Source organism: Nannobrachium achirus, assembly GCF_963921795.1.
Source record: "Nannobrachium achirus genome assembly, chromosome: 8".
NCBI lineage: Eukaryota > Metazoa > Chordata > Actinopteri > Myctophiformes > Myctophidae > Nannobrachium > Nannobrachium achirus.
In genome coordinates this window covers 869,021-896,238 of record NC_137817.1, presented here as the reverse complement: position 1 = coordinate 896,238, position 27,218 = coordinate 869,021, and the positions used below count along the sequence as shown (strand labels likewise).

At 42.3% G+C, this 27,218-nt stretch overlaps 1 protein-coding gene across 1 annotated transcript in view; it reads left to right on the top strand.

Moving 5' to 3' along the window:
- Nucleotides 1–27,218, top strand: part of arhgef17 (Rho guanine nucleotide exchange factor (GEF) 17) — a gene marked incomplete at its 5' end in the record, with an annotated part of 139,524 nt that overhangs the window by 966 nt on the left and 111,340 nt on the right. Inside the window, 9 exons of the mRNA XM_080731118.1 lie at nt 1,240–1,303; nt 3,019–3,304; nt 5,903–6,039; nt 9,004–9,365; nt 10,847–11,016; nt 14,594–14,721; nt 15,448–15,638; nt 18,296–18,558; nt 19,129–19,387. Coding sequence (XP_080587244.1) covers nt 1,240–1,303; nt 3,019–3,304; nt 5,903–6,039; nt 9,004–9,365; nt 10,847–11,016; nt 14,594–14,721; nt 15,448–15,638; nt 18,296–18,558; nt 19,129–19,387 — 1,860 coding nt within the window. The remainder of the gene's footprint in view (nt 1–1,239; nt 1,304–3,018; nt 3,305–5,902; nt 6,040–9,003; nt 9,366–10,846; nt 11,017–14,593; nt 14,722–15,447; nt 15,639–18,295; nt 18,559–19,128; nt 19,388–27,218) is intronic.

Below are 27,218 nucleotides of genomic sequence, written 5' to 3'. Positions count from 1 at the left end.
CTCTTCTAGCGCCACCATGAGGCCGATTCTTGCAAAAAACATTTTTGCACACTGCTCCTACAATGTTTGCCCTAAAATCACACAAATCGGTACACAGTATGTCTACAGTCATCTCATCAACATGGACCTGTCCCATTTAGCGCCACGTTCAGGCCGATTTTTTAAAACACATTTTTGGACACTACTCTTACAGATTTTGCCCTAAAATCACGCAAATCGCTACACAGTATGTCTACACTCATGTCATCAACATGAATCTGTCCCATATAGCGCCACCATCAGGCCGATTTTTTCAAACACATTTTTGGACACTGCTCCTACACATTTTGGCCTAAAATCACGCTGCGACCTGATGGTCGCTTATCTCCCGATTAGGGAGTCTTACTGGTGATTTTGATTTCAGTGGGTGGGGGCATGCGTACAAGTGGCTAAATAATGACACAATAAGCCCATTCCCAAGATGCACCACAATCTTTCATGTTCAGATGTGACTTATGGGGGCTGGTAGTGTTACTGTAAATAGAAATTGAGAAATCTCTGGTTTATTTTGTCTAGCTACTTGTACGCTAGCTCTGGTCCATCGCGTCACCTCCAGTGACGTGATGGACCAGAGCTACTTGTACGCATGACCCCAACCACCATCAAAATCGCTAAACTGCTAAAACGATAGAACAAAGTAAATGAAAACTTTAACTATAACTTTTAACGCTCACCTTTTCTTTTCTCTAATTACAATCTAAAATATGAACCATTGTTGTAAAAAAAAAAGCAAAAAAGCAAAAAGTTGTCCTTTAAGTATCGATTGCGACCAAGGTCCCATTATACCCTGAAAAACCTTGTAGCTTGTCTGTCTGTCTGTCTGTCTGTCTGTCTGTCTGTCTGTCTGGCTGTACAGGAAGTGATGTCAGTGAGTCACAGTGATGTGGTACAGAATGACTCATATATGGGAATGCCCATATTTGGTAATGTCCATATATGGGCATAAAACGTATGTTAATTAGTAATGCCAAGCAGGGCCTTGGTAAGTTAGGGCCTTGGTTTGATGTGGATCTCCATATATGAGTAACTGGTCCCATATACATCACTGGCCTGATAAAGGGCGAGGTCGCATGTCACCCTGAGGTCGCAAGTCACCCTGAGGTGTCTTACTTGTTTTCCCCCTTTGGATAATAAAGGTGTCTGTCTGTCTGTCTGTCTGTCTGTCTGTCTGTCTGTCTGTCTGTCTGTCTGTCTGTCCAGGTGATCCGAGACATCTGTCAGATGACCAGAGACGAAGAAGAAGAGGAAGAGGAAGATGATGAAGGTTTACACGGCAGGGAGAACGGAGGAGGAGAGGAGCAGAAAGAGAAGGAGGGGGGAGGAGGAGAGGAGAAGGGGAGGGAGGGGGAGAGGGGGGAGACGGGACCAGAGGAGAGAGAGAGCAGGGACGAGAGACGGAGCTCCGTGCGCGCGGGGGAGAGAGAGGGAGACGCCACCGACACGGAGAACACTGAGGTGAGAACGTCGGCGTCGTTGTTCGACACGACATCGGAAACTTTTTTTTTTATTAACCTGCTGATTTGTAAATCGTTTTTTTAAAGTAAACATTTATTAAATAGAAGTTGTCAATTATTAAATGAAAGTGTACAATTTATTAACTCATCGACTGCCATGACATGCCATGTGAAAAGAACTCAAGTACAGTGAAAATCAGGTGTGTTTTACTAAGTTCTAAGTTCTAAAACCCGATTCGCTTCGCATTGGATCAGTTTAATCAGAGGAGGTCTGTGAAGTGATTATTATGGAAGGTAAAACGGCCTGTAATCTTTACCACACGTCATCCGCGATTATTCCGGTCATGGTCGATTCGTGCAAGATTAAAAAAACTGACGGCCTCAGTGATCGTTACATTTCACCAGGGGACCCTAAAGTAGGTAAAACTAATCCCGTTCAAATCGGGCTTAAAGGACGACTCCACCCTAAATCACTTCTAGGCTTATTGTCCTACTTATATCGATCCAAAAAGACTGTCCATGGGGTCTATTAGGCAGAAATGCTCCTGTTGTCCAGTTTCCCCAGCAGAACCCAGCAGCTCTCATAGCATAGAGTGGAGCCTATAACCCTATCACTTTTACACTATTTGTTGTGGTCAAAAGTGTTTTTATTTTTAATAAATGTGTTACTAGATGTCATTACAAACATCCATGTCATTGTTGTCCCACACAAGCCATCACACCCTGCTAAACAGATGTTATGCTTTTATGTGTTTTGCCAAGTCCCGGAAAAGATGCCCTGTGATTGGCCAGTGCAGTCACTTTGATTGATTGGCACTTGTGCCGAATGCTCACCCCAAAATATGATTTATGCGATTGTGGTGGCTTGTGTGGGACAACCAAGGCATGGATGTGTTTGTAATGACAACTAGTAACACATTCATGAAAAATAAAATCACTTTTGACCACAACACATAGTGTAAAAGTGATAGGCTTATAGGCTCCACTCTATGATATGAGAGCTGCTGGGTTCTGCTGGGGAAACTGGACAACAGGGGCTTTTCTGTCTAATAGACCCCATGGACAGTCTTTTGGGATCAATATAAGTAGGAAAATAAGCCTAGACGTGATTTAGGGCGGAGTTGTCCTTTAAGTGGTTAAACTAAAGTGATATTGATTAATTCTAAATGTGATCAAAGTATTCTGAGGCACCCTGGACTGGCATCCAGGTGGACTGGCTTCCAAGGCACCCATTTTGGGAAACTTGATCATCAAACATCACTTGCCTTTCAGCTCAAATGTTGCCTTCTTTCCAATTCCATAACCTTACAGAGAGATGTACACGGAGATGTAGAGAGGGACCCCAGCCACAGGGACCACCACCACCACCACGGGGACCCCCACCAGAGGGACCCCCACCGTCCCGGGGACCCCCACCAGAGGGACCCCCACCATCCCGGGGACCCCCACCATCCCGGGGACCCCCGTGGGGACCTCCAGAAGGTGGACTCCACAGAGAGTGTGTCGTGCCAGCGTTCCGCCGAAGATCTGTCGGGCCACGACGAGTCCAGCCTGACGGACGAGGGCATCGTCACCGAGCCGGAGTCCTCGGGCCCCTGGGGGCCCCCGCCCTGCGGGGAGAGGGACCAGAGAGGGCCCTTCCTGCCCGGGCCCCTGCCCCCGGTACCCAGGGATGTCCTGGGCCAGCCTGTGACCGTGTGGAAGCAGTCTGCTCTCCACCAATCAGAAGGCCCGGAGGACCAGAAGACCCGGAGGAAGACGGAGGAGGAGAACGGGGCGATGGATGCCGCCGCTCCGCGTCCCGCCGTCAGGTACCGAGATTCTTCACAGCGAACTTCCATGTAGTTTTAGACCCAGTCTTTTGAATGACTGATTCATATTTCACTTTTTTTTACATAATATAAAACAGGGGTCTTCAAAGTTTTCAGGCCAAGGAAGGACCCCTTAGCTGAGAAAGAGATGAAGCAGGGACCCCCCCCCCCCCCCCACACACACACACACACACACACACACACACACACACACACACACACACACTCACACACACACACACCCTTTTCAGGTTGCATGTGCCATGTTGGGAGAACCGGGGGATATATAGTTAGTAGCAGGGCTTGACAGTTAATGTCATCACAGTCTTTATTTTATTTTGTCCTTATTTTTATTTTTTTGGACAAATAAATAAGACCCCCTTGGCCCCCTCCCCTCCACAGTCCATAGTCCACATGAAGCACAAAGCTGCTTGGAGCGTCACAGAAAAAGTGGACCCAAAAGCCACAAGTACATTTAAACATGTTCCTTAGAGCTAGTAGTACGCTGCACGCATGCGTTGAGGCTCAACTTTATTTTATTGTTTTGCGCTGCAGAAAGGATCATAGACACTAGGCTTGTCCTGTTGTCTGGGACAATTATGTTAATTAAAAATGTACTTGACACTGGCTGAAAAATGAGTTGGGATAAAGATTTAAGGAAAACATTTAACCCATTTAGGCCTACAATTATTGAATGCTTTAAATAATGAAAAATAGCAGATATACAAGCTTGTAGATCTGCTATTTTTGAAAAAAGTTGTGAAAATGTGTGCAAAAGCGAACGTTTTTAACTCAAATTTTGCTTCTGGGGGGTCCCTCCCTGGAACTAGATATTTTGAAATGGGGGCCCGTGGCCAAATAAATATCATTTTGGGGGTCCATTTTGAGCACCACTGACATAGTAGTCTCTCAAGAACAGACTAACTGAGCTCCAGTTAACTCATACTCTGCGATCCCCGTCGAAACCGTAGATTTCCCGCTGTACCGCGGTGCCATGCCCGTCGATCCCGGAAGTTTAATTAGCTTTAATCATTATGAAAGGATTAAAAGTATGATCGCTGATTTTCGCTGATTCTGGCTCTTTGGCCCGCCTCCTAACTGTATCCGGTCGTATTTCCTGTCTGGACCGGATCTAGCTTTCCGTATCCGGTCGGAGCCTGGGCCATAGTCCCGCCTCTGTTGGTTTACACTGTAACAGAAGAGAAAGCTACTCGGCGATGGAAAGCTCGTTTTTCAATCCAATTTTTGCGTTTGGAAACTTTGATCCAGTCTCTACACGCCTGGATTATGATCCCCGCACATATCGTGCGTTTTGTGCGCGAACGTGTCCACGTGTTACCATAGCGCACAGGTAGTACACGTCTACTAGATGAGTCGCGCACAGATTGTGCACGATGCGTGCGCGTGCCCACGTTAAAAGGTAAGGACAATTTGGCAGCTGCTTACTACAGCTATGTTTAAAATGGCAGCAAAATTGTTAAGTGAAAAGGACCTTTTCTTTGACGATGGCTGGCCAGATTGCGGACATAGAAACATAGGTTTTTTTCCCAAAATCTTAGAAGGATTCAAAAGACACTTATAGAATCGGGTCAAAATTCTAATTTTCACGATTTTTCAAAAATAGCAGATCTACAAGCTCGCAGCGCGGCACTCGGTGCCGCGCTGTGAGCTTGTAGATCTGCTATTTCTTTTATATTTAAAGCATAAAATATTGCGTCATAATGTGTTCAGGCCTAAATGGGTTAAATATACTTGTGGCTCTTGGTTTCACTGTGCTTCATGTAGAATATAGTCTGTGGAGGGGAGGGGGCCAAGGGGGTCTGTGGAGTGGAGGGGGCCAAGGGGGTCTGATTTATTTGTCCAAAATAAGGAAAGAAATACTGAAATGGTGAATCGACCAGTGACTTTTGTGCCTGGACAAGAGAATGGGAAATGTACTTGTCCAGAGGACACTGTGGGTTAAAAAAAAAAAAAAGGTTAATGTCAAGCCCTGTTACTAGCTAGTAGGGGACTGTGTAACGATACATTTTAATAGTGATTCGATACATATCACGATAAATGGTTGACGATACGATACATGGACGATATTGGTTCATTCATGGCGATACGATTCGATTCAATGATTTAAAATCAATATAGTAACTATTTAGCAAAGAAATTAAATCTGTGTGAAAGGTGTGGATTATACAAAATAAAACGATACAATTTGATTTCAGCTGTTTTCATTTCGATATACTTTGATTTCGATATATAGAGTTGCTATATCGTTACACGCGCTACTAGCTAATATATATCCCCCGGTCCTCCCAACATGGCTGCCGGGGGGAGGGGCAGCCCAGTGTGACATCAGCCTTGCCAGCCCTATCCAATAGTCTTGAGTGGCTTAATGGTTTAACCCCTCCCTCTAATGGTTTGACCCCTCCCTCTAATGGTTTAACCCCTCCCTCTAATGGTTTTACCCCTCCCTCTAATTGTCTGACCCCTCCCTCTAATGGTTTGACTCCTCCCCCTAATGGTTTGACTCCTCCCTCTAATGGTTTGACCCCTCCCTCTAATGGTTTAACCCCTCCCTCTAATGGTTTGACTCCTCCCCCTCAGGGCTGAGAGTGATTGCATCATCATGGACGGTAACCAGACGGCCTGCAGTACCACCGTAGAGAGGCTGGAAGCCCCTCCCACCCCGAGTGCCGCCCGCCGCCGACGGAAGTTCTCATCCGGGAACAACAACAACACGGGTACGAACCTGTTATCACGCTACTACAGTTAGCATACAGTTAGTGTTCCTTTAACAACAACAACACTGGTACGAACCTGTCGTCATCATGCTACTACAGTTAGCATACAGTTAGTGTTCCTTTAACAACAACAACACTGGTACGAACCTGTCGTCATCATGCTACTACAGTTAGCATACAGTTAGTGTTCCTTTAACAACAACAACACTGGTACGAACCTGTCGTCATCATGCTACTACAGTTAGCATACAGTTAGTGTTCCTTTAACAACAACAACACTGGTACGAACCTGTCGTCATCATGCTACTACAGTTAGCATACAGTTAGTGTTCCTTTAACAACAACAACACTGGTACGAACCTGTCGTCATCATGCTACTACAGTTAGCATACAGTTAGTGTTCCTTTAACAACAACAACACTGGTACGAACCTGTTGTCATCATGCTACTACAGTTAGCATACAGTTAGTGTTCCTTTAACAACAACAACACTGGTACGAACCTGTCGTCATCATGCTACTACAGTTAGCATACAGTTAGTGTTCCTTTAACAACAACAACACTGGTACGAACCTGTCGTCATCATGCTACTACAGTTAGCATACAGTTAGTGTTCCTTTAACAACAACAACACTGGTACGAACCTGTTGTCATCATGCTACTACAGTTAGCATACAGTTAGTGTTCCTTTAACAACAACAACACTGGTACGAACCTGTTATCACGCTACTACAGTTAGCATACAGTTAGTGTTCCTTTAACAACAACAACACTGGTACGAACCTGTCGTCATCATGCTACTACAGTTAGCATACAGTTAGTGTTCCTTTAACAACAACAACCCGGGTACGAACCTGTTATCATGCTACTACAGTTAGCATACAGTTAGTGTTCCTTTAACAACAACAACACTGGTACGAACCTGTTGTCATCATGCTACTACAGTTAGCATACAGTTAGTGTTCCTTTAACAATAACAACACTGGTACGAACCTGTTGCAGTCAGCGTCATCACGCTACTGGAATAAATTTCCTGTCGCACTTAGAACAACTGACTCACTCGCTAGCTTTCACCGTGGACTGAAGACTCACCTTTTCAGACTCCACCTAAACCCTTAGCACTACTGAAACACTCAATGACCATACAGGAAGCTAGTCAACATTGATTTTATTGTTTTAGATTGATATTCAAATGCATTTGTTATATTGTTGTTGATGTTCTGACATGTAATCTTGTATTATAAAAATGGATTTCTGCTTATTGTAAGTCGCTTTGGTCTGCTAAATGCTTAAACTGTAAACTGTAAACTGTAGGCCTACTAAAGTTAGCATACAGTTAGCGTTCCTTTAACAACAACACTGCTGGTACGAACCTGACGTAGTTAGCGTCATCACGCTACTACAGTTAGCATACAGTTAGCTTTCCTTTAACAATAACACCACTGGTACAAGGCTGTCACAGTTAGCGTCATCACGCTACTACAGTTAGCATACCGTTAGCGGTTAGCTCAGACTGCAGTAATATTAATCAACCATGTTAATTCATGTTAATTGATGTTAACGACCAGGCTCAGATGTTGACCCATCCATCCCAGACTACAGTAATATTAATTAATCATGTTAATTAATCATGTTATTGACCAGGCTCAGATGACCCATCCATCCCAGACTGTAGTAATATTAATTAACATATTAATCATGTTAATTAATCATGTTAATTCATATGTTATTGACCAGACCCAGACTACAGTAATATTAATTAATCATGTTAATGAATCATGTTAATGAATCATGTTAATTAATCATGTTAATTAATCATGTTAATTCATATGTTATTGACCAGGCTCAGACTACAGTAATATTAATTAATCATGTTAATGAATCATGTTAATGAATCATGTTAATTAATCATGTTAATTAATCATGTTATTGACCAGGTTCAGATGACTCCTCCATCCCAGACTGTAGTAATATTAATTAACATATTAATCATGTTATTGACCAGGCTCAGACTACAGTAATATTAATGAATCATGTTAATGAATCATGTTAATGAATCATGTTAATGAATCATGTTAATTAATCATGTTAATTAATCATGTTAATTAATCATGTTAATTAATCATGTTATTGACCAGGTTCAGATGACTCCTCCATCCCAGACTGTAGTAATATTAATTAACATATTAATCATGTTAATTAATCATGTTAATTCATGTTAATCATGTTAATTAATCATGTTATTGACCAGGCTCAGATGACCCATCCATCCCAGACTGTTGTAATATGAATTAACATATTAATCATGTTAATTAATCATGTTAATTCATGTTAATCATGTTAATTCATATGTTATTGACCAGGCTCAGACTACAGTAATATTAATTAATCATGTTAATGAATCATGTTAATGAATCATGTTAATTAATCATGTTAATTCATATGTTATTGACCAGGTTCAGACTACAGTAATATTAATGAATCATGTTAATGAATCATGTTAATGAATCATGTTAATTAATCATGTTAATTAATCATGTTATTGACCAGGTTCAGACTACAGTAATATTAATGAATCATGTTAATGAATCATGTTAATGAATCATGTTAATTAATCATGTTAATTCATATGTTATTGACCAGGTTCAGACTACAGTAATATTAATGAATCATGTTAATGAATCATGTTAATGAATCATGTTAATGAATCATGTTAATTAATCATGTTAATTAATCATGTTATTGACCAGGCTCAGACTACAGTAATATTAATGAATCATGTTAATGAATCATGTTAATGAATCATGTTAATGAATCATGTTAATTAATCATGTTAATTAATCATGTTATTGACCAGGCTCAGACTACAGTAATATTAATGAATCATGTTAATGAATCATGTTAATGAATCATGTTAATTAATCATGTTAATTAATCATGTTAATTAATCATGTTATTGACCAGGTTCAGATGACTCCTCCATCCCAGACTCTGCTCAGCGTTCTCTCAGTGACCCCATGCCTCAGCGTCGCCCCCTGCTGGCCCAGGAGGGGAACGGCAGCGTCGACAGCAACCTGCTGGGAGCCCTGTCCGTCAGGGTGGGAGGCGGGGCTACAGACCTGTCCGTCAGGGGAGGAGGCGGGGCTACAGACCTGTCCGTCAGGGCGGGAGGCGGGGCTACAGACCTGTCCGTCAGGGGAGGAGGCGGGGCTACAGACCTGTCCGTCAGTGCAGGAGGCGGGGCTCCGGCAGACCCCTCCCCCTCGGCCGCAAGCGGCAGCCTATCGGAATGCAGCAGTGGCAGCAGCAGCGATGCAGGAGTCCAGGTAAAATGTTTGTGGACTGCCTTTCTTCTCTGAGGAAAGGCCCGTTGCCACAGGCGCTATAAAGATAAGGATAATTATCTGACGTCATGACGTGATGGCACAAACAGTATCGTTTACTGCTGTCGTTGTCTTTATCGTTGTGGTGTGGATGCTGCCTCCACTTTAATTGAGACCCATATTTATGATCTTTCTTTGTCTTTACTAGCCCTTACCTGTTCCAAGATATGAGCTCTGAAATGATGTGCAGTGTGTGGGTTATGGGATGCACTGTGCACACAGTGAAATGATGTGCAGTGTGTGGGTTATGGGGTGCACTGTGCACACAGTGAAATGATGTGCAGTGTGTGGGTTATGGGGTGCACTGTGCACACAGTGAAATGATGTGCATGTGCAGTGTGTGGGTTATGGGGTGCACTGTGCACACAGTGAAATGATGTGCAGTGTGTGGGTTATGGGGTGCACTGTGCACACAGTGAAATGATGTGCAGTGTGTGGGTTATGGGGTGCACTGTGCACACAGTGAAATGATGTGCAGTGTGTGGGTTATGGGGTGCACTGTGCACACAGTGAAATGATGTGCAGTGTGTGGGTTATGGGGTGCACTGTGCACACAGTATATGAGGGATGGAAAGTAACTTTAACTGGTGCATGATAATATGTAGGAGCATCAATGTAAGAAATACCTGTTTCGTTGAATGGCTATAGAGATACTGTGTACCGATCGGCATGATTTTTGGACAAAATCTGTAGGAGTACTGTCCAAAAATGTGTTTTACTCAAACCCGCCTCCTGGTGGCGCTGTAACAGGGCCAGACACTCAGACAGACACCAAAGGTGTGTAAGAATACATTTTATCCTGCTAAATCAACTGAAGACTGAAGAACACTAAAAGATGTCAGGTGACTAAAATGTGATTAAAACCGATTGAATTTTATTCAGAAGACTATTGACTAAAACTAAATCAGAATTTTATTCAGAAGACTATTGACTAAAACTAAATCAGTATTTTTTTCAAAAGACTATTGACTAAAACTAAATCAGAATTTTATTCAGAAGACTATTGACTAAAACTAAATCAGATTTTTATTCAAAAGACTATTGACTAAAACTAAATCAGAATTTTATAGAAAAGACTATATTGACTAAAACTAAATCAGTATTTTTTTCAAAAGACTATTGACTAAAACTAAATCAGAAGTTTATAGAAAAGACTATTGACTAAAACTAAATCAGAATTTTATTCAAAAGACTATTGACTAAAACTAAATCAGAATTTTATAGAAAAGACTATTGACTAAAACTAAATCAGAATTTTATTCAGAAGACTATTGACTAAAACTAAATCAGAATTTTATTCAAAAGACCATTGACTAAAACTAAATCAGAATTTTATTCAGAAGACTATTGACAAAAACTAAATCAGAATGTTATTCAAAAGACTATTGACTAAAACTAAAACTTAATCAACATCACCGTTGCAGGACTATGAAGATGTGATGCCTGGCGCTGCCATGCGGGGGCGCCACAACGCCAGCGCCAACAAGACCACGCCCACCAAGAAGAAGAAGAAGAAGAAGAAGACGAAGTCCCTCAGCGACCCCAGCCCACGACCCTCTGACCACACCCAGGTCAAAGGTCAACACCATCCAAGGTTAGAAGAGTTCTGGGATTTTTCATGATAGTTTAGTTTTTTTTCTCGTATCAAACGTGACATACGTGCTTTGTCTCCTTTTGGCCCTTCTGTCTGTGACGTTAGTTATCTCCATATATGGAGTTCCGTGCTCGTACGGACATAGGGACATAGTGACCTACACACAGAGCCATACCTAGGAGCGGTTAGCACCGTTCTAAAACTAATACGGAGGGAATTTTGTATTTAATTTCAGTTGGTTTTATTTAGTTGTTTAAATACAGTTTGGTCCTTTTATTTGCTATAGTTTTATTTTAGTTCAGTTAAAATTCTTGTTTTCCTTATTTCTTTAGTTTTCGTTAAAGGTGATACACCATTAAAATTCACTTTTCCTATTTTAAAACCTTTTTTTGGGGTCCCACTAGCACCTTCTATCCTCACAAAGTCCCATTTCAGACCGTTTTGGGAAGGTGGAGGTTAAAAGCATCCCACGGGTTCTCAAAACAGGCTGTCCAGATTTGCTGCCGTTTGTGACGTCATAAACGTCCGTTTTTGAATAAAAAAAAATAAAAAAAAGAGAGCCATTCAAAAATGAGAGGCTCTCTATTCAGGAGTGGTAATTTAGCCTCAAACCTTTTGAAAAACGTTTTTGGGACATAAACAATATGACATAAATACTTTTTAAATGCATGGTGCATCACCTTTAAAGGGGAACTAGGTAAGTCTGTGTGTATACAAACACATACCCCCTCCCCTCTATGACAGGCATCAAACAGGTCGTTGTCTTTGATGCTTTCATTGATCAGAGAGATCACTAACGAGCACATATCAAGTTTGACACTTTTATGGCCCAATCAATTACCTCAGTGCACAACCCCTTTAGGGAGCGATTAAGAGCTCCGTCGCTCACCTTGATTTTCGCAACTCTCGCTCCACGCTCCGCTCAGGGTCATCAGTAGGGCTGTCACGATATGACATTTTACATGACGATTAATTGTCACTCAAATAATTGCCGATTGACGATTTAACCCTCTAAGGCCCACGGTTGTAATATTACAACGTTTTTTATTTTATTATTTTAGCTCCCCCTACCACCTAAACACCACGATTGGATTCTATTGTTTAGTATTACAATGCCATTGGCCACAATATTTGCATATAAATACCCCCCACAGGGGCTGACATTCACACCCGCCACACCCGCTGAAATTCCAGAGTTTTGACGAACAACATCTCACTTTTTCATGGAAGCTATACCTCACAAAAACATAAGTAAAATGCCTGTACTATTTTTTTTGGTGATCATTAGAATGTCTAGAACATGTACATATGTTATTATTGTGAAAAATATCCCCCATATGTAAATTAGAGCATGATTTATGATTTTTGATTTATGGCTATAAAATCTTACAAAAACATTTTTTTGAAAAAAACATTACATTTTCCTCTTAACACATGGGCGGCCAAGGTTTATAACATTTATAGCTGTTGCTGGTGCCACCATTGACTTACGTTATGTTTTGATGAGCCCCGCAAGCTTCGTGCGTGTGCACGTGCGTGTCCAGAGAAGATTGAGGAGGTACTCCATTTGTTTACAAACGCTCGCGAAACTCGCGGTAAAAAAATCGCGGTAAATTCGCGGTAAAGTGTCGCCGTGAAAACAATCAGCTCTCTGCCTCCATGGGGCTGTTTTTACCTCATTCTCAGATAAAGCCGTTCTTATGTTTCAAAGTAGAATCTAAAGCCATGTAAAATCCTTCCGTGTGGGGAGAGACAGGGGGCTTCCTGCCCTGGCTGGGTGACGTAATGGATTCAGGGCATGCAAAGGGAAGCTGCGGTCTCGAAAAGTTAACTATTTGTTGACTCGTCCCTCGACGATATAACTTCCTGTGGCAGGGTGACATCTAGTGGCCATAACTCGTCCCTGAACGCGTTTGGCTCCCCAAGTGTTAACACAATGCCTGCCAAGGGTTAAAAAAAAATCTATCTTAGTACTGCCCGGCTTTTTACAAAAAATTAAAATGAAAATAAAAAAAAAATTAAACATTTTTTGAAAAAAAATAAGCTCTCAGAAGATGTCCATTGCCCCCTTGCAGTTGGCAGAAAAATATAATCAACCCCAAGAAAAATCTATTTTTAGATTAACACACACAAACAATTACAGCATGTGGATGGTGGCCATTTTGGCAGCCATCTTGAAGAAGGTGTGCAGAAAGCTGATTACATGAATAACATTTTTATAATTTTTTATCAGCATCACAGGCTGCCCAAAGAGCTGTGAACACATTGCTGTCTCATATATTAGTGAACAGTGCCCCCCAGTGGCCAAAAACGGTAGAACGTACAGTAACGTGTAAGGCGGTAGATAGCTGGGCAAAATAGAACGTTTATAAACGTGTAAGGCGGCAGATGTGTTAATAGGACTCCTACAACACCATCTGATTTTTTTCAATTTTTTATTTCAAGTATTTCTTAATGCGGGCCTTAGAGGGTTAATTGTGTATTTGTCGTTGATAATTACATTTCTGTTTGGCTTTTAGGCTTTGAAGTTGCATATGGTAGATATGATACATAACCTAACAAATACATTACTGACATTTTTGACAACTTACTACTTAAAAAATAACATTGATAGTGGAAATTGATAGATAAAATAACATTGATAGTGGAAATAGCCGATCTACAAGCTCACAACGCGTCGCGATGCGACGCGTTGTGAGCTTGTAGATCTGCTATTTCCACTATTTCTGTCATTTTTCAACATTCACGATTATGACGATTATGACAAAATAATTGCGATAATGTCAAATAATCACGATTAGACGATTATGTAATAATTGTGACAGCCCTAGTCGTCAGCAGCCTAAATAAAAAAAGTATTTTGCTACCATGTCAGAAACACTTTCTCCTTTGCTTTGCCACAACAAGTGTTCCCAACACAAATGCCTGCTGTTGAGCCTTTGATGGAGAGCTGCCTTCAATGTTACAAAAGATGCCATCTAAGGCATTGTATTTTTTTAATAAGACGGGCAATATTAAATCCATTTGGTTATTGATTAATCACCACATTTGAGAAGGAGGCGACTTGTGGCGTGTGTTTTTCATCAGTGTCACTTGCATTTCAAATCGTATCCTTTGACTGGCTGGTCATAGGCCTATATAACTTAACTGACACAAGGTAGGCTATTTATTATAAACATAGCCACTTGTATGGATGATGGATGATATAGATACATTTGACTTGAGTGAAATCTTGATAAAGGTTTGCTCTCCTCTCCGCGGTGCTTTCTCCCTCCTGCGACACGGCTGCACTGCCATGGACTGCACTCGGCACTGTTTTGTTGGAAACATGCGGCGCGCGGCCCCAACAGGGTCGGCTATGAGCGGAGGAGGTCGGCGCTCCAAGGAGCGGAGGAAAATCCTCGCTCCAAAGCCGCTCAGACCCATTCGAAAAGTCACTCGCTCACGCTCACGTCAAAAACGGCCCGCTCTGCTCGCGTTCCGCTCCGCTCGTATGCTCTGCCCAGCACAACATTATAGTAACTGATAAAGGGAAATGACAAGAATTAAAAATAGTCTTTAACCTTGCCCCCCTCAGCGACCAGCCAATCAGCGAGCGGCATGATGGTCGTCGTCATCCCGGTCAGATAATCCTCCTCCCGCCTGCCAGCAGCGAGCCAATCCTGAGCGAGCAGGGGGAGGAGCTATGGGAACCGGAGCCAATCAGCATTGAGCAGGGGGAGGAGCTTTGGGAACCGGAGCCAATCAGCAGCGAGCAGGGGGAGGAGCTTTGGGAACCGGAGCCAATCAGCAGCGAGCAGGGGGAGGAGCTATGGGAAAAGGAGAACGCAGTGCAGGTGAACAAAATTGTTACCCAATAATTTACCACCAATATACTGAGAATGTTTTATAATATGTGTCAGAACACAGCTGAGGGCTAGTCATTGATTTCTCTGGGAATCATAGCTACAAAATGATATATTGGTTGTGGAGATTGACCCAACAGTTTTGAAGATATGGCTTATAGAATGATGCCTTGCTGAAATACTACTTTTGAGATATTCAAGTTCTAAATAAATGTATGACCTGCATGATCTCTCACATTAATTTAAAAAAGTCTTATTTACATGCAGAGTTAAGCTCTGGTGTTTAAGTGAAATGTAGCCTGATATTTATGAAATGCTTTTGTGGCTTTATCACATTTTAGTGAAAAAAAAGAAGAAAAAAGTCATTTCAAATGTGGTCTAAAGTAGTGGCTTCCGAAATGACTGCCCCTGTGTCTCACTCAGTCACATATATATATATATATATATATAATATATATTCAACCTTTTCTCCTGGGACTGCAGACTCCGACCCCCCAGTGTCGCCACGGGACGGACGATGCTAGCGACGTTGGTAAGCCTCGCTCTCTCTCCCTCCCCTCCGAGCTCGCCCCCGACCACGACGGAGGCGTCTACGAAGACGACGAAGATGACGACTACTACGCCGATGACGTCATGGACCGGAGGGGAGGGGGAGGGGGAGGGGGGGAGAGGTTCAACTTTGACCTCAGGCTGGACCAGGTCCTGTCACCCAGGGTGGGACGTCGCGCCGCCGCCAGGAATCAGGCCCCGCCCCCCGGAGAGGAGGAGCTAACCAAGGTTAGAGTTATGGGAGGACTAGGGCATTAACGACTTGTGATTTTTGCAAGTCGACTCGACTCAGTAAAAAAGTTGAGTTGAAGTCGATTTTATTGTTTGATGACGTCATCATATCACACACGACCCCCCAATTATTTTGGGGAGTCCCCAGATGATTAACTTAATGTGAAACATTGTTTTCTCTCTCAACAGTAAACAAACCAACATAAAGTTTAAGTGTATAGAGGGTATCTGCACATTTCTAAAGTGACAATTTAAGGACTTTTTAATACCTCTAAAATTACAAATTAAACATTGTCCAAATTGTCAAATATATAGAGGCAGAAATTGTGAAGATAGCAGATCTACATGCTCACGCATCGCGAGGCGTTGTGAGCATGTAGATCTGCTATTTTCACAATAGAAAGTATATATATATATTTTTTTTTTCAACTTCGACTTTCGACTTTCTCTGGTGGCAGTCGACTTGTGTAATGAAGTCTTGTCGACTTTTTCGTCAATGCCCTAGCGAGGAGTAGTCTCGCGTGGCCAGACTGTTGCCTCCGTGATTTGCAAAAGCTCCCGGCATACAGTCTGGGAGACGGAAGTTTTAAAGGACCTACACCATGAATTTTCACTTTTTCTATTTTAAAACCTTTTTTTGGGGTCCCACTGGCACCTTCTATCCTCACAAAGTCCTATTTCTGTACATTGTGTCTTTCTCTGGTTTTGGGAAGACAGAGATGAAAAGCTTTCCACGGGTTCTCAGAACAGTGCTGTTCTGAGAGTTGACGCCTGTGACGTCACACGCGTTTCCCGCAAAAAATCTTTTCAAAAAAAATTTTTTCAAAAAAAAATGTTTAATTTTTTTTTTTTTCAAATTTTTTTTTTTCAAAACTTTTTTTTTTCAAAATTTTTTTTAAAAAAAAACTTTTTTTCAAAAACTTTTTTTTTTCAAAAAACTTTTTTTTTCAAAAAACTTTTTTTTTCAAAAAACTTTCTTTTTTTTCTCAAACTTTTTTTTTTTTTTTTTTTTTACTTTTTTTTTTTATACATAAATACAATGCAGGTGGGGTTGATTGTCTAATGTAGATTAACTTTCTGTAATGTCTGGTCTAGCAACGGTCGCCCTGTGTCATTTGACAGTAGGCCTATAACATACAACATAGGCCTACATTAGGCTATAATCAGAGCTGCAACATTATCCTATTTTTGTATTGGCCCAATATTAACATTATTTGTTGTCAACGTGGGGTCCGGGGAGGAGTGAAGAGGAGGGGAGGGGGGAGGGGTGGAAAAACCCCACTAGATGCGCCCCTGAGCAAACAGAGGCCGTTTTGGTATTGCAGCTGGAGAGCCTCATTATAGCAGAGCTAGAACAAACAAAAAGAATGGTCAGAGTGTTTGTTGAGGGTTAAAACCTGTCTAAGACTCAATTTTGAGCATATATTTATACAAAAAATATAGTTTTAAAAGCATGGTGTAGGCCCTTTAACGATGAGTGCGAAATAAAGCGGATGTGACGCAACCGCTCCCTTGGTGCAGTAGCAATAACATGTCCTACTGGAAGCGTTATGTCTCCTTTCAATATTTCTGGGGGCGTTATTTCGTCTTTCTCTGGTGTTGTTGGTGTTACTTCCATGATCTTTTCAAATGTTTCTTATATACACACATAAGCCCCTACACACTTTTCCCCTACTCATACCTCCGCCACTGTTGCCCCGATCCATGCCAAACTTTGCACACACACTCCTTGGCTGCCAAACCACAACCTCCACCCCACCTCATTTCTCACATGGCCCTCTTCTAGCGCCACCATGAGGCCGATTCTTGCAAGACACATTTTTGGACACTGCTAATACAGATTTTGCCCTAAAATCACGCAAACCGGTACACAGTATGTCTCACTCATGTCATCAACATGCATCTCTCCCATCTAGCGTCACCATCTGACCGATTTGTGACCAAGGCTGGAGAAAAGGTCCTTATGTCTGCAATAGATATCCACATTAACATGTCAAAGCCAACATTTACATCTGCAGTTTCTGTTGGCTGATGTGTGGTTGTTGTTGTTCTCAGGTTTCAGCTGCAGATCACCACCAATAGGTTAGGGCAGGTGAGGGGTGGAGTTAACAATCCATTGTTCACACCCCTTACCTGACTGCCAGTAGTGTGACAAACTTTGAGAGGCCTTTACTCAGATTCTTGGTTAGAGGTTTAATAACATTCAAATAAGCATATCTTCTTCAAATATATTCAGATTGCAATGAATGACACGTCATTTGAAAGCTTATATTCTGTACTTTCATGATCTGCAAAAAGCTGAAAAAAGACAAATGCAGACATAAGGACCTTTCTCCAGCCTCGGTCACATTTTTTAAAAACACATTTTTGGACAATGCTCTTCCAGATTCTGCCCTAAAATCACACAAAGTGGTACACGTATCTCTACAGTCATGTCATCAACATGGATCTGTCCTATTTCCCATATTCCCTCCTGATTGGCTACCATTGCCTTCTAAAGTTTGTGTATGTGACCTGACGGGTATCTCCTCTCCTCTCCTCTCCTCTCCTCTCCTCTCCCCTCCCCTCCCCTCCCCTCCCCTCCCCTCCCCTCTCCTCTCCTCTCCTCTCCTCCCCTCCCCTCTCCTCTCCTCTCCTCTCCTCTCCTCCCCCAGCCTCTCAACCCCCGGTGCCAACATGTCCGTCATGCCAGTGAACCCTCCACCTTCATGCCCATCTCCCCTCCCCCTCCCCCCCAGGGGGGCGTGGCTGTGGTCCGACCCGCCGCCGAGGCCTCCGTCCTGGGCAGGGGTCCGGGTGACGGGACCCCCGAGCGCTTCGTCATGACCGTGACGGCCCCTCCCCCTCCTCATGCCGAGGCCCCGGGGGCGGGGCCGGGGGCGGGGCCAGGGCCAGGGGCCCCGGACACAGACCAGGGGTAAGGGCCCTCGTCACCATTATCACGCAATGGCCTTAATTGGCACATGTTTGAGATGGAGTTCTTATTAACAGGCCTGAGAATGAAGGCCCGGGCCAAACTGGGCCCTACCGGGCCAAACTGGGCCGAGGCTCTAACTGACCCCGAACAATGACTATACTATTAGGACCCAAAAACCTGTAAAGGTGTCGTTATGTGCTTAATGTCCTCAAAGTAGGGCGATATGGTGATAATTATCGTTGAGACGATACAATGTCTCCACAATATGCCTTTTCAGAGGTATCGTATCGTGATACAATGAGGGAGCCTTGTAAAAAATCCTGTTTAATCGTTAATACAGAGATTCATTGCAGAATTCATTTAAACCTGCATTTTTGTCTAAATCGGTAGTTCTAAAAACTTCAAAAAGTCAAGGTCTCCACTTAACTCTGACAGTATACAACTGAAACCAAATGGACCCGCTTTCTTTGGGTGAGTGAGTGATAGAAAATGAGTCATTGTTTGGGAGGTGAACTTCTTGTAACTCATGACTGTAAATCATCAAGTATAAATGTTGTGTTGGGGACACAGGCCTACGGAGGGGACTGTGATGTCACCAGAGGGCCCCGGGGTCAGAGTTTCAGAGGGTCTCATGGACATCCCATCCAGTGGAGTAAAACCTCCAGAGGTCCCGTCAGAGACTCCACCCCATGGACTAAAGCTTCCAGAGGGTCCCTCGGAGGCCCCACCCAGTGGAGTAAAGGACCCTGGACCCCTGAAGAGCGTGGTGGAGGACCCCCAGACCCCCACCCTGCCACCACCTCCTCCCCAGAGATCCAAACCCACCGTGGTGAGTTTACTGACTTTACTGACTTTACTGACTTTACTGACTTTACTGCTATCTCTGGGTGGAAACTATGACGTTGTTTTATCCATGATGTTTGCTTTCTACTGCTTCTCTCTCCTGCTGGTTGAAAACATGTCATCTTTATCCTTGAAGTTCGCTTTCTGGATGCTTAGTGATTTACGTTGGTGTTGGCAAGAACCTCACGATATGATACCATACGATACGATACCATACGATACCATACCATACAATACGATACCATACGATACGATACCATACGATACGATACCATACGATACGTATCACAATGCTTGGGTCATGATACGCTTCAAGGTTCAAGGTCAAGGTTGTACTTTATTGTTAGGTCTTTTGTACAGGTACATAAGAGTAAAACCTATTTGTGTTCGGCTTCCTTACAGACAATGCAGTTGTATATATAAAATAAAGCAGAACAACAGTACACAACACATCTAAAGATAAAATAATAAGTAATAATGACTTAGGAAAGAAAGAGTGCAAAAGCAAAGAGAATGAGAAGGGGGGGTTCAGCTAGAGATTCCTTTTGCCCTGAACGGTTCTGGTCTTTGACAGTTTGTTCATGTGCCTGATTGTTTGTGGAAAGAAGCTTTTTTTGCAGTCTGTTGCTGGTAGCTTTGAGACTGCAGTCTGTTGCTGGTAGCTTTGAGACTGCAGTCTGTTGCTGGTAGCTTTGAGACTGCAGTCTGTTGCTGGTAGCTTCTCAGTCTGTTGCTGGTAGCTTTGAGACTGCAGTCTGTTGCTGGTAGCTTTGAGACTGCAGTCTGTTGCTGGTAGCTTTGAGACTGCAGTCTGTTGCTGGTAGCTTTGAGACTGCAGTTGTATGAGGATATATTGCAACTAGAGTATCCATACAGTATTGGGAAACAGGATATTTCCATATATTGCTATATTGATTATTCAGTATTGCCTGTCTTTGCTTTGATCTCTTTCTGGTTGAAAACAATGTTGTCTTGATCCTTGGAATTCACTTTCTACTGCTTAGTGATGGTGTTGGCCAGAACCTCTCCATACTTGGGTTCTAATACGATTGTATTGTTATATATTGCATATGCGATACACATTGTGATATATATATATATATATATATATATATATATATATATATATATATATATATATATATATATATATTGTGATATATATTGTGATATATTGCGATGTATATTTGAGATGAATCACTAGAAGGTGAACTAGCTATTAGTATAGCACCATCTAGAGGCAGCAGAGTGTCAGAACGGGACCTCTACCATTGGTTTCTATGCATGGGAACAGAGTTTTATTCTATTGTGATACTACAGCCTATAGTATCCATACAGCATTGGGACATAGAATATGTCCATATATTGCCATATTGATTTACAGTATTGCCAGTCTTTGCTTCTATATCCTTTTGGTTGAAAACGATGTAGTTTTTATCCTTGGAATTCACTCTCTACTGCTTAGTGATGCTGTGTGGGTATAGACCAGGGGTTCCCAAACACTTTTGTCTCAGGGCACCCGATAAATATTTATTTTTAATCCGAGGCACCCCTAGTCCCCTACATTATAAATTGAAAACAGCTGATCTACAAGCACACAACGCCTCACATCGCGAGGCGTTGTGTGCTTGTAGATCGGCTGTTTTCACTAGTTTTGTGCGACGGTCTTGTATGATGAAGCAGGGCTTTGCTTTACCAAAAGACGTACACATTTGAAACTTGGAGATACAAGGTTTCTGCCTTACAGTAACGATATTTTAGTGATTATGTTGCAAGGAAAACGTTGAGATAAAAGCCATGTTGGTTAGAACTGACTGAACATAACTTTGTACTTCAAGTTTAAAATATTTTTTCAAGTGTCCAAATAAATTCCATATATTATCAAATGATCTCGCGGCACCCCTGGACTGCCGTCACGGCACCCCAGGGTGCCCTGTCACCCACTTTGAAAACCCTTGGTATAGAGCACATATGATGTCAAACTCGAGGTCCGCGGGCTAAATCAGGCTTGTGAACTCTGAAAACAGGGGGTTTCAGAGTGCTTGTTCATGGATGTAAAGGGCAAACCTGTGTTGTCTTCTGAAATACTCTTTGCCACTCACTATGCCACTCAATTTGCCATTCACTTCACGCATGCACATATCCTCCATTGGACGTTGCAACAAGTGAACCGTGGCGTGTTTGTTTGTTTGTCCATATGCAGTAGTGTAAAGTAACTGAAGTACCTTTACTTAAAGGGCCAGTTCACCTCTGGGACAACCAGATCTTATAGTATTGTTGTTTGGGACTCGATCAACACAATCCTGAGTTATCTTTTGTGTTTTTAGATATTTTAGTATTTCAGCATGCTACAACTGGTCATGTGATGCAAAATGCATTATTATGACCATCAACCAGATCTGGTTGTCCCAGAGGTGAACTGGTCCTTTAGTTCCAACTAAAGTACAATATTGAAGTATTTGTGCTTTACTTGTGTTTCCAATGTCCAATACCTTTTACTCCACTACATCTCAGAGGCAGATATTGTACTTTTACTCCACTACGATTATTTTACAACTTCTACTAGTTACTTTGTCGATTTGTATTATTATTTCAAAACAGCAACTTCAGCTCTGTATACATTTTGGCTATTTGAAAATAGCTGATCTACAAGCACACAATGCGACACATTGTGAGCTTGTCAATCTGCTGTTTTCAAATTATGTTTGTACATTTGAATACTTGAAATGGGATGCATACCACTGGCGTACTGGGTGGGTACTTTTACTTTTGGTACATTTAGTACATTTTGAAGTCAATACTTTTGTGGTTTCACTCAAGTATTTTTACTTGTAACAGAGTATTTCTATGTGGCAGCATTGATACTTTTACTGAAGTAATGAAATTGAGTACTTTTTCCACCACTTCTGGTATGTCTGTATGAGCACGGTCTCATGTCTTTCCACAACATTAGGAAACGCTAAATGAGGACAAGACAGAAGTTCTCATAATTGGTTCTACTGCGCAGAGAGAATCAATAATAAGTAGACTTGGTAACCTGGCTAAAGAAAGTAACACCTCTGTAAAGAACCTGGGGGTGATCATTGATGCTGAATGAAATATGTTCAAATTGCGGCAGCCAGAGTTTTAACTAAAACTAAGATAAGAGAACATATTATTCCAGTTTTAGCGTCGCTACACTGGCTCCCGGTTGTTTATAGGATTGATTTTAAAATTATTTTACTTGTTTATAAAGCTCTAAATGGTCTGGCACCTTCGTACCTCTATGACTGCCTGCATAGATATGTTCCAACCCGCCCACTCAGGTCCTCTAGTGCAGACCTACTTGAGGCGCCAACAATGACATATAAAAAATATGGTGAAGCAGCTTTCTGCTTCTACGGACCGACAGCTTGGAATAAACTCCCACTACACCTAAGACAGGCAGCCTCGGTGGATAGCTTTAAAGCACAGCTCAAGACCTATTTCTTTACTCTTGCTTTTAGCTAAATGTTTAAATCCCTGTGCTGCTAATTGACGTCCGCACTGTTCTGAAATTGTTCTTCAATGTTTTATGTTTTTATTTTTCTGCGTTAGTGTAATCATTGTAATTAATTATTTATTTTTATTTTTTATTTTTATTTAATTTTTTCTCTGTTAAGCACTCGTGCTTCATTTTCTGCTCTGTAAAGCGCTTTGAGCTGCATTTCATGTCATGAAAGGTGCTCTACAAATAAAGTTTTATTATTATTATTACTAAATAGTGGGCTCCATGAAAGCCCGGATCAATAAGCAGGATCGATAAGGTGCTCATTATCAATAAAAGTTAGCGACCTCCATCCCTATAGCAAAGCAGTTCCATGTTCGCTGGGTAAATACAGAAGACTTGAGTATACAGTATATTATGGTCTGAGTCTAACACATGTATGTCATAGTTTAATGGGTGCGAGCCAATACCTTCCTCCTTACTTTACCACACACACACACACACACACACACACACACACACACACACACACACACACACACACACACACACACACACACACACATTGGTGTACGGTGCAGAGGCCATTAGCGGCTGAACACGTTTAAACAAACATCAGAAGGCGGCGTTAGCTTTGTTAAAACATCAGCATTAGCAGTGTTAAACACACGTCACAACACTGGGCACTAAGTGCTCCTCTGTGTGTGTGTGTGTGTGTGTGTGTGTGTGTGTGTGTGTGTGTGTGTGTGTGTGTGTGTGTGTGTGTGTGTGTGTGTGTGTGTGTGTGTGTGTGTGTGTGTGTGTGTGTGTGTGTGTGTGTGTGTGTGTGTGTGTGTGTGTGCGCGCGCGTGCGTGTGTGCATGCGCGTGTGTCCGTAAGTGAGTGAGTGAATATTAATATGAATTGTGCGTAGTGTTATGGCTATAAGCAAACACTTTCTGGGAGCCTTTTTAGCAGTAACGTGCGTGTTTGTGTGCGCGAGACAGACACGTTGAAAAATGTCAGAAATAGTGGAAATAGCCGATCTACAAGCTCACAAAATAGTGGAAAAAAAAATAGTGGGAATAGCCGATCTACAAGCTCACAGCGTGTCGCGACGCGACGCGTTGTGAGCTTGTAGATCGGCTATTTCCACTATTTCTGACATTTTTCAACATTCACGATTATGACGATTATGACAAAATAATCGCGATAATGTCAAATAATCACGATTAGACGATTATGTAATAATTGTGACAGCCCTAGATCCATAATGACTGTCCATGGGGTCTATTAGGCACAAATTCCCCTGTTGTCCAGTTTCCCCAGCAGAACCCAGCAGCTCTCATAGCATAGAGTGGAGCCTATAAGCCTATCACTTTTACACTATTTGTTGTGGTCAAAAGTGATTTTATTTTTCATGAATGTGTTACTAGTTGTCATTACAAACACATCCATGTCATCGTTGTCCCACACAAGCCATCACACTCTGCTAAAGAGATGTTATTCTCTTATGTGTTTTGCCCAAAACATTATTTATGAGATTGTGATGGCTTGTGTGGGACAACCAAGGTAACCATAGAACCATGTTATACCAAATGTAATGTAGCACTGTAATATTGGATCATTCCATCCTTGACAATAAGCAATCCTACTGTTTGAACAGCAGACGCACACATGGAGCAAAAATAATGATAGAAAAAAAATGCTAAGGATTTTTTTGTTCAACTTTGACTTTCGACTTTCTCTGGTGGGAGTCGACTTGTGTAATGAAGTCGACTCAGTCGATGTGGCAGTTAGGCCTGCCACTGTTGTTTAATCAGCTTTATATGTTCCCCAATATGTTTTAACTGACAGTATTTCACAGTACTGGGTCACAAGTTTGAATTGCACTGTATTTATTGTTTGTTGCAAATAATTATATTTGTTTGATTGTCATTGGTTTAATTGTTTCATTGATGATGACTCCATTGAAGGGAGCCTGCACACCTGAGCTCAATCAAAGCCTTGTGGGCTGAACCATTATCAACTGTGGGTTAAGGTACATTTATTAGTTTAAGAATATTTATTATGTATCGGAGTAATGTGATGACTAAACGTCTGAATTGTATTGTCATGGAATTGACATGGAATGATACTGGTTCGTAGGTAAATTGTGGAATCAATTTAAGATTGGTATGGTCTGGGGGAGGGGCTTAGCCTATTTAAGGGGACCTGCCACCTATGTTTAGATCAGTCAGAGTAGGACTGTGGAGCTGAACAGACTCAATGCCAGATCTGGCCAGTCTTTTTGTAAATAGTTTGTGATGTGTTTTTTAGATTTTCGCTGGACACTGTCAAAGGTGAATAAAAACACTTGTGCTTTTGCTACTAAGGACTCTGCCTTTTCTACTTTTGCTATTTTTTTGAAGTTTGAATCGAGTGCCTTTCGGGCCATCCTACCCTCACTCGAGAGCAGAGTGTGACAGTCGACTTGTAGACTTTTTCGTTAATGCCCTGATTGGAGCTGGACTTTTGATGAGTTTTCAAAATGCAGCAGTCTGGAGAAAGAGTTTGAGAAGCTGCTCAGAGTTGAGGCAGTGAGGGAACATGGAATGTGCTTTACTCAGACAGGAGGGTATTTTTAGTCCCCCCCCCCCTTCCCCCCTCGGTTTCCATGGCGATGTGAACTGTAGGCCTGAGGGGGGGAGGGGGTCCTCCAGACAGGAAATGGGTTTAAGGCAAACAGGAAGTTGTTGAAGCCTATTGATGTGCCCCGATTACATCCTGTGTGTGTGTGTGTGTGTGTGTGTGTGTGTGTGTGTGTGTGTGTGTGTGTGTGTGTGTGTGTGTGTGTGTGTGTGTGTGTGTGTGTGTGTGTGTGTGTGTGTGTGTGTGTGTGTGTGTGTGTGTGTGTGTGTGTGTGTGTGTGTGTGTGTGTGTGTCAAAGTGGAAGGCCCTTGTCTCTGTGTGTCATACATGGAAGCTAGATAGCATTTTTGGTTTGGTGTAGAGGGGGAAAAAGAGCAGACTAAGTACAGAGTGAAAGGTCAAGTTTATTAAGTATTGACGGTTCAAGTGGTTAAATATCTGAAATCACAAATTGACATGAATCCAAAATACACTGATGATTGTGCTGTCAAACAATGAAACTATATGGAATCTATGAACAGGTTGTGGGGGTCCCTGCTTCATCTCTCTCTCAACTAAGGGGTCCTTGGCCTGAAAACGTTGAAGACCCCATGCAGTATGTTACAAACATAAGGTTTTTGTCTCTTAACTGTCAGAGTTACACTGTAACTAAGAGTTGGTCCCTTTAAAAGCAGGCCTTCTTTTCCCTGTCGTCCTTTGTTGCTTTCTCTCCCTATTCGCCCTCTCTCTCTCTCTCTCTCTCTCTCTCTCTCTCCCCTGTGAGTGTGTGTGTGTGCGTGTGCGTGTGCGTGTGTGTGCAGATACACCCAGTGAAATTACAGAGTATTTCTGCTTATGTAAGGGAAGAGCCTGCATTGAACCAGCACTTTCTGACAGCGCTGTGTGTGTGTGTGTGTGTGTGTGTGTGTGTGTGTGTGTGTGTGTGTGTGTGTGTGTGTGTGTGTGTGTGTGTGTGTGTGTGTGTGTGTGTGTGTGTGTGTGTGTGTGTGTGTGTGTGTGTGTGTGTGTGTGTGTGTGTGTGTGTGTGTGTGTGTGTGTGTGTTTCAGAGTGTGCGTGTGTCAATTATTCACTCCTCCCTACCCTGGTGATGTGGCCCAGTGATTTCAGTTTTTTAGTGTGTGTGTGTACTCTGTGTGTGTGTGTGTACTGTGTGTGCATGTGCGTGCTGTGTGTGTGACTCATGCAGTTATCAGATGTGTTTCACCTCCGCTTCCCTCTGAAATAACGTCTGTCAGATGAAACAGAGGGTCCATTTGGTTACAGAGTCTGTTAACACATCATTCACTAGCAGGGTTTTTTCATTGTGGGCTCGCATAAACAACCCACAGGACAAAGGCGGGGCCCTTATATTAGCCAATGAGGATTTCATTTCTCCAAAAGAACAAATCGTAACGGCGACAATCCGTTCTCTAGTTCTGTGGTCCGTAGAGAAACGATCCGTTCTCTAGTTCTGTGGTCCGTAGAGAAAAAAACACCATCTGGGAGGAGATTCAAAGATATCTCCATGTTTATTGAATTTCATAACACTGCCTCGGGCGGAAACAGGGATTTCCTGATGATGTCATCTCCTGATGCATCATGGGAATTGCAGTCTTTGCACCACTCCAGGCTGCCAGAGAGCCCTGTCTAGTGTCTATGGCTCTCCACTGAAGACTACATATATGTCCTCTGTAGGAATGGAACTAAAACACCTGCCTGTTATAAACTCCATAACGCTTGTATTGATCACCAGGTATCAAT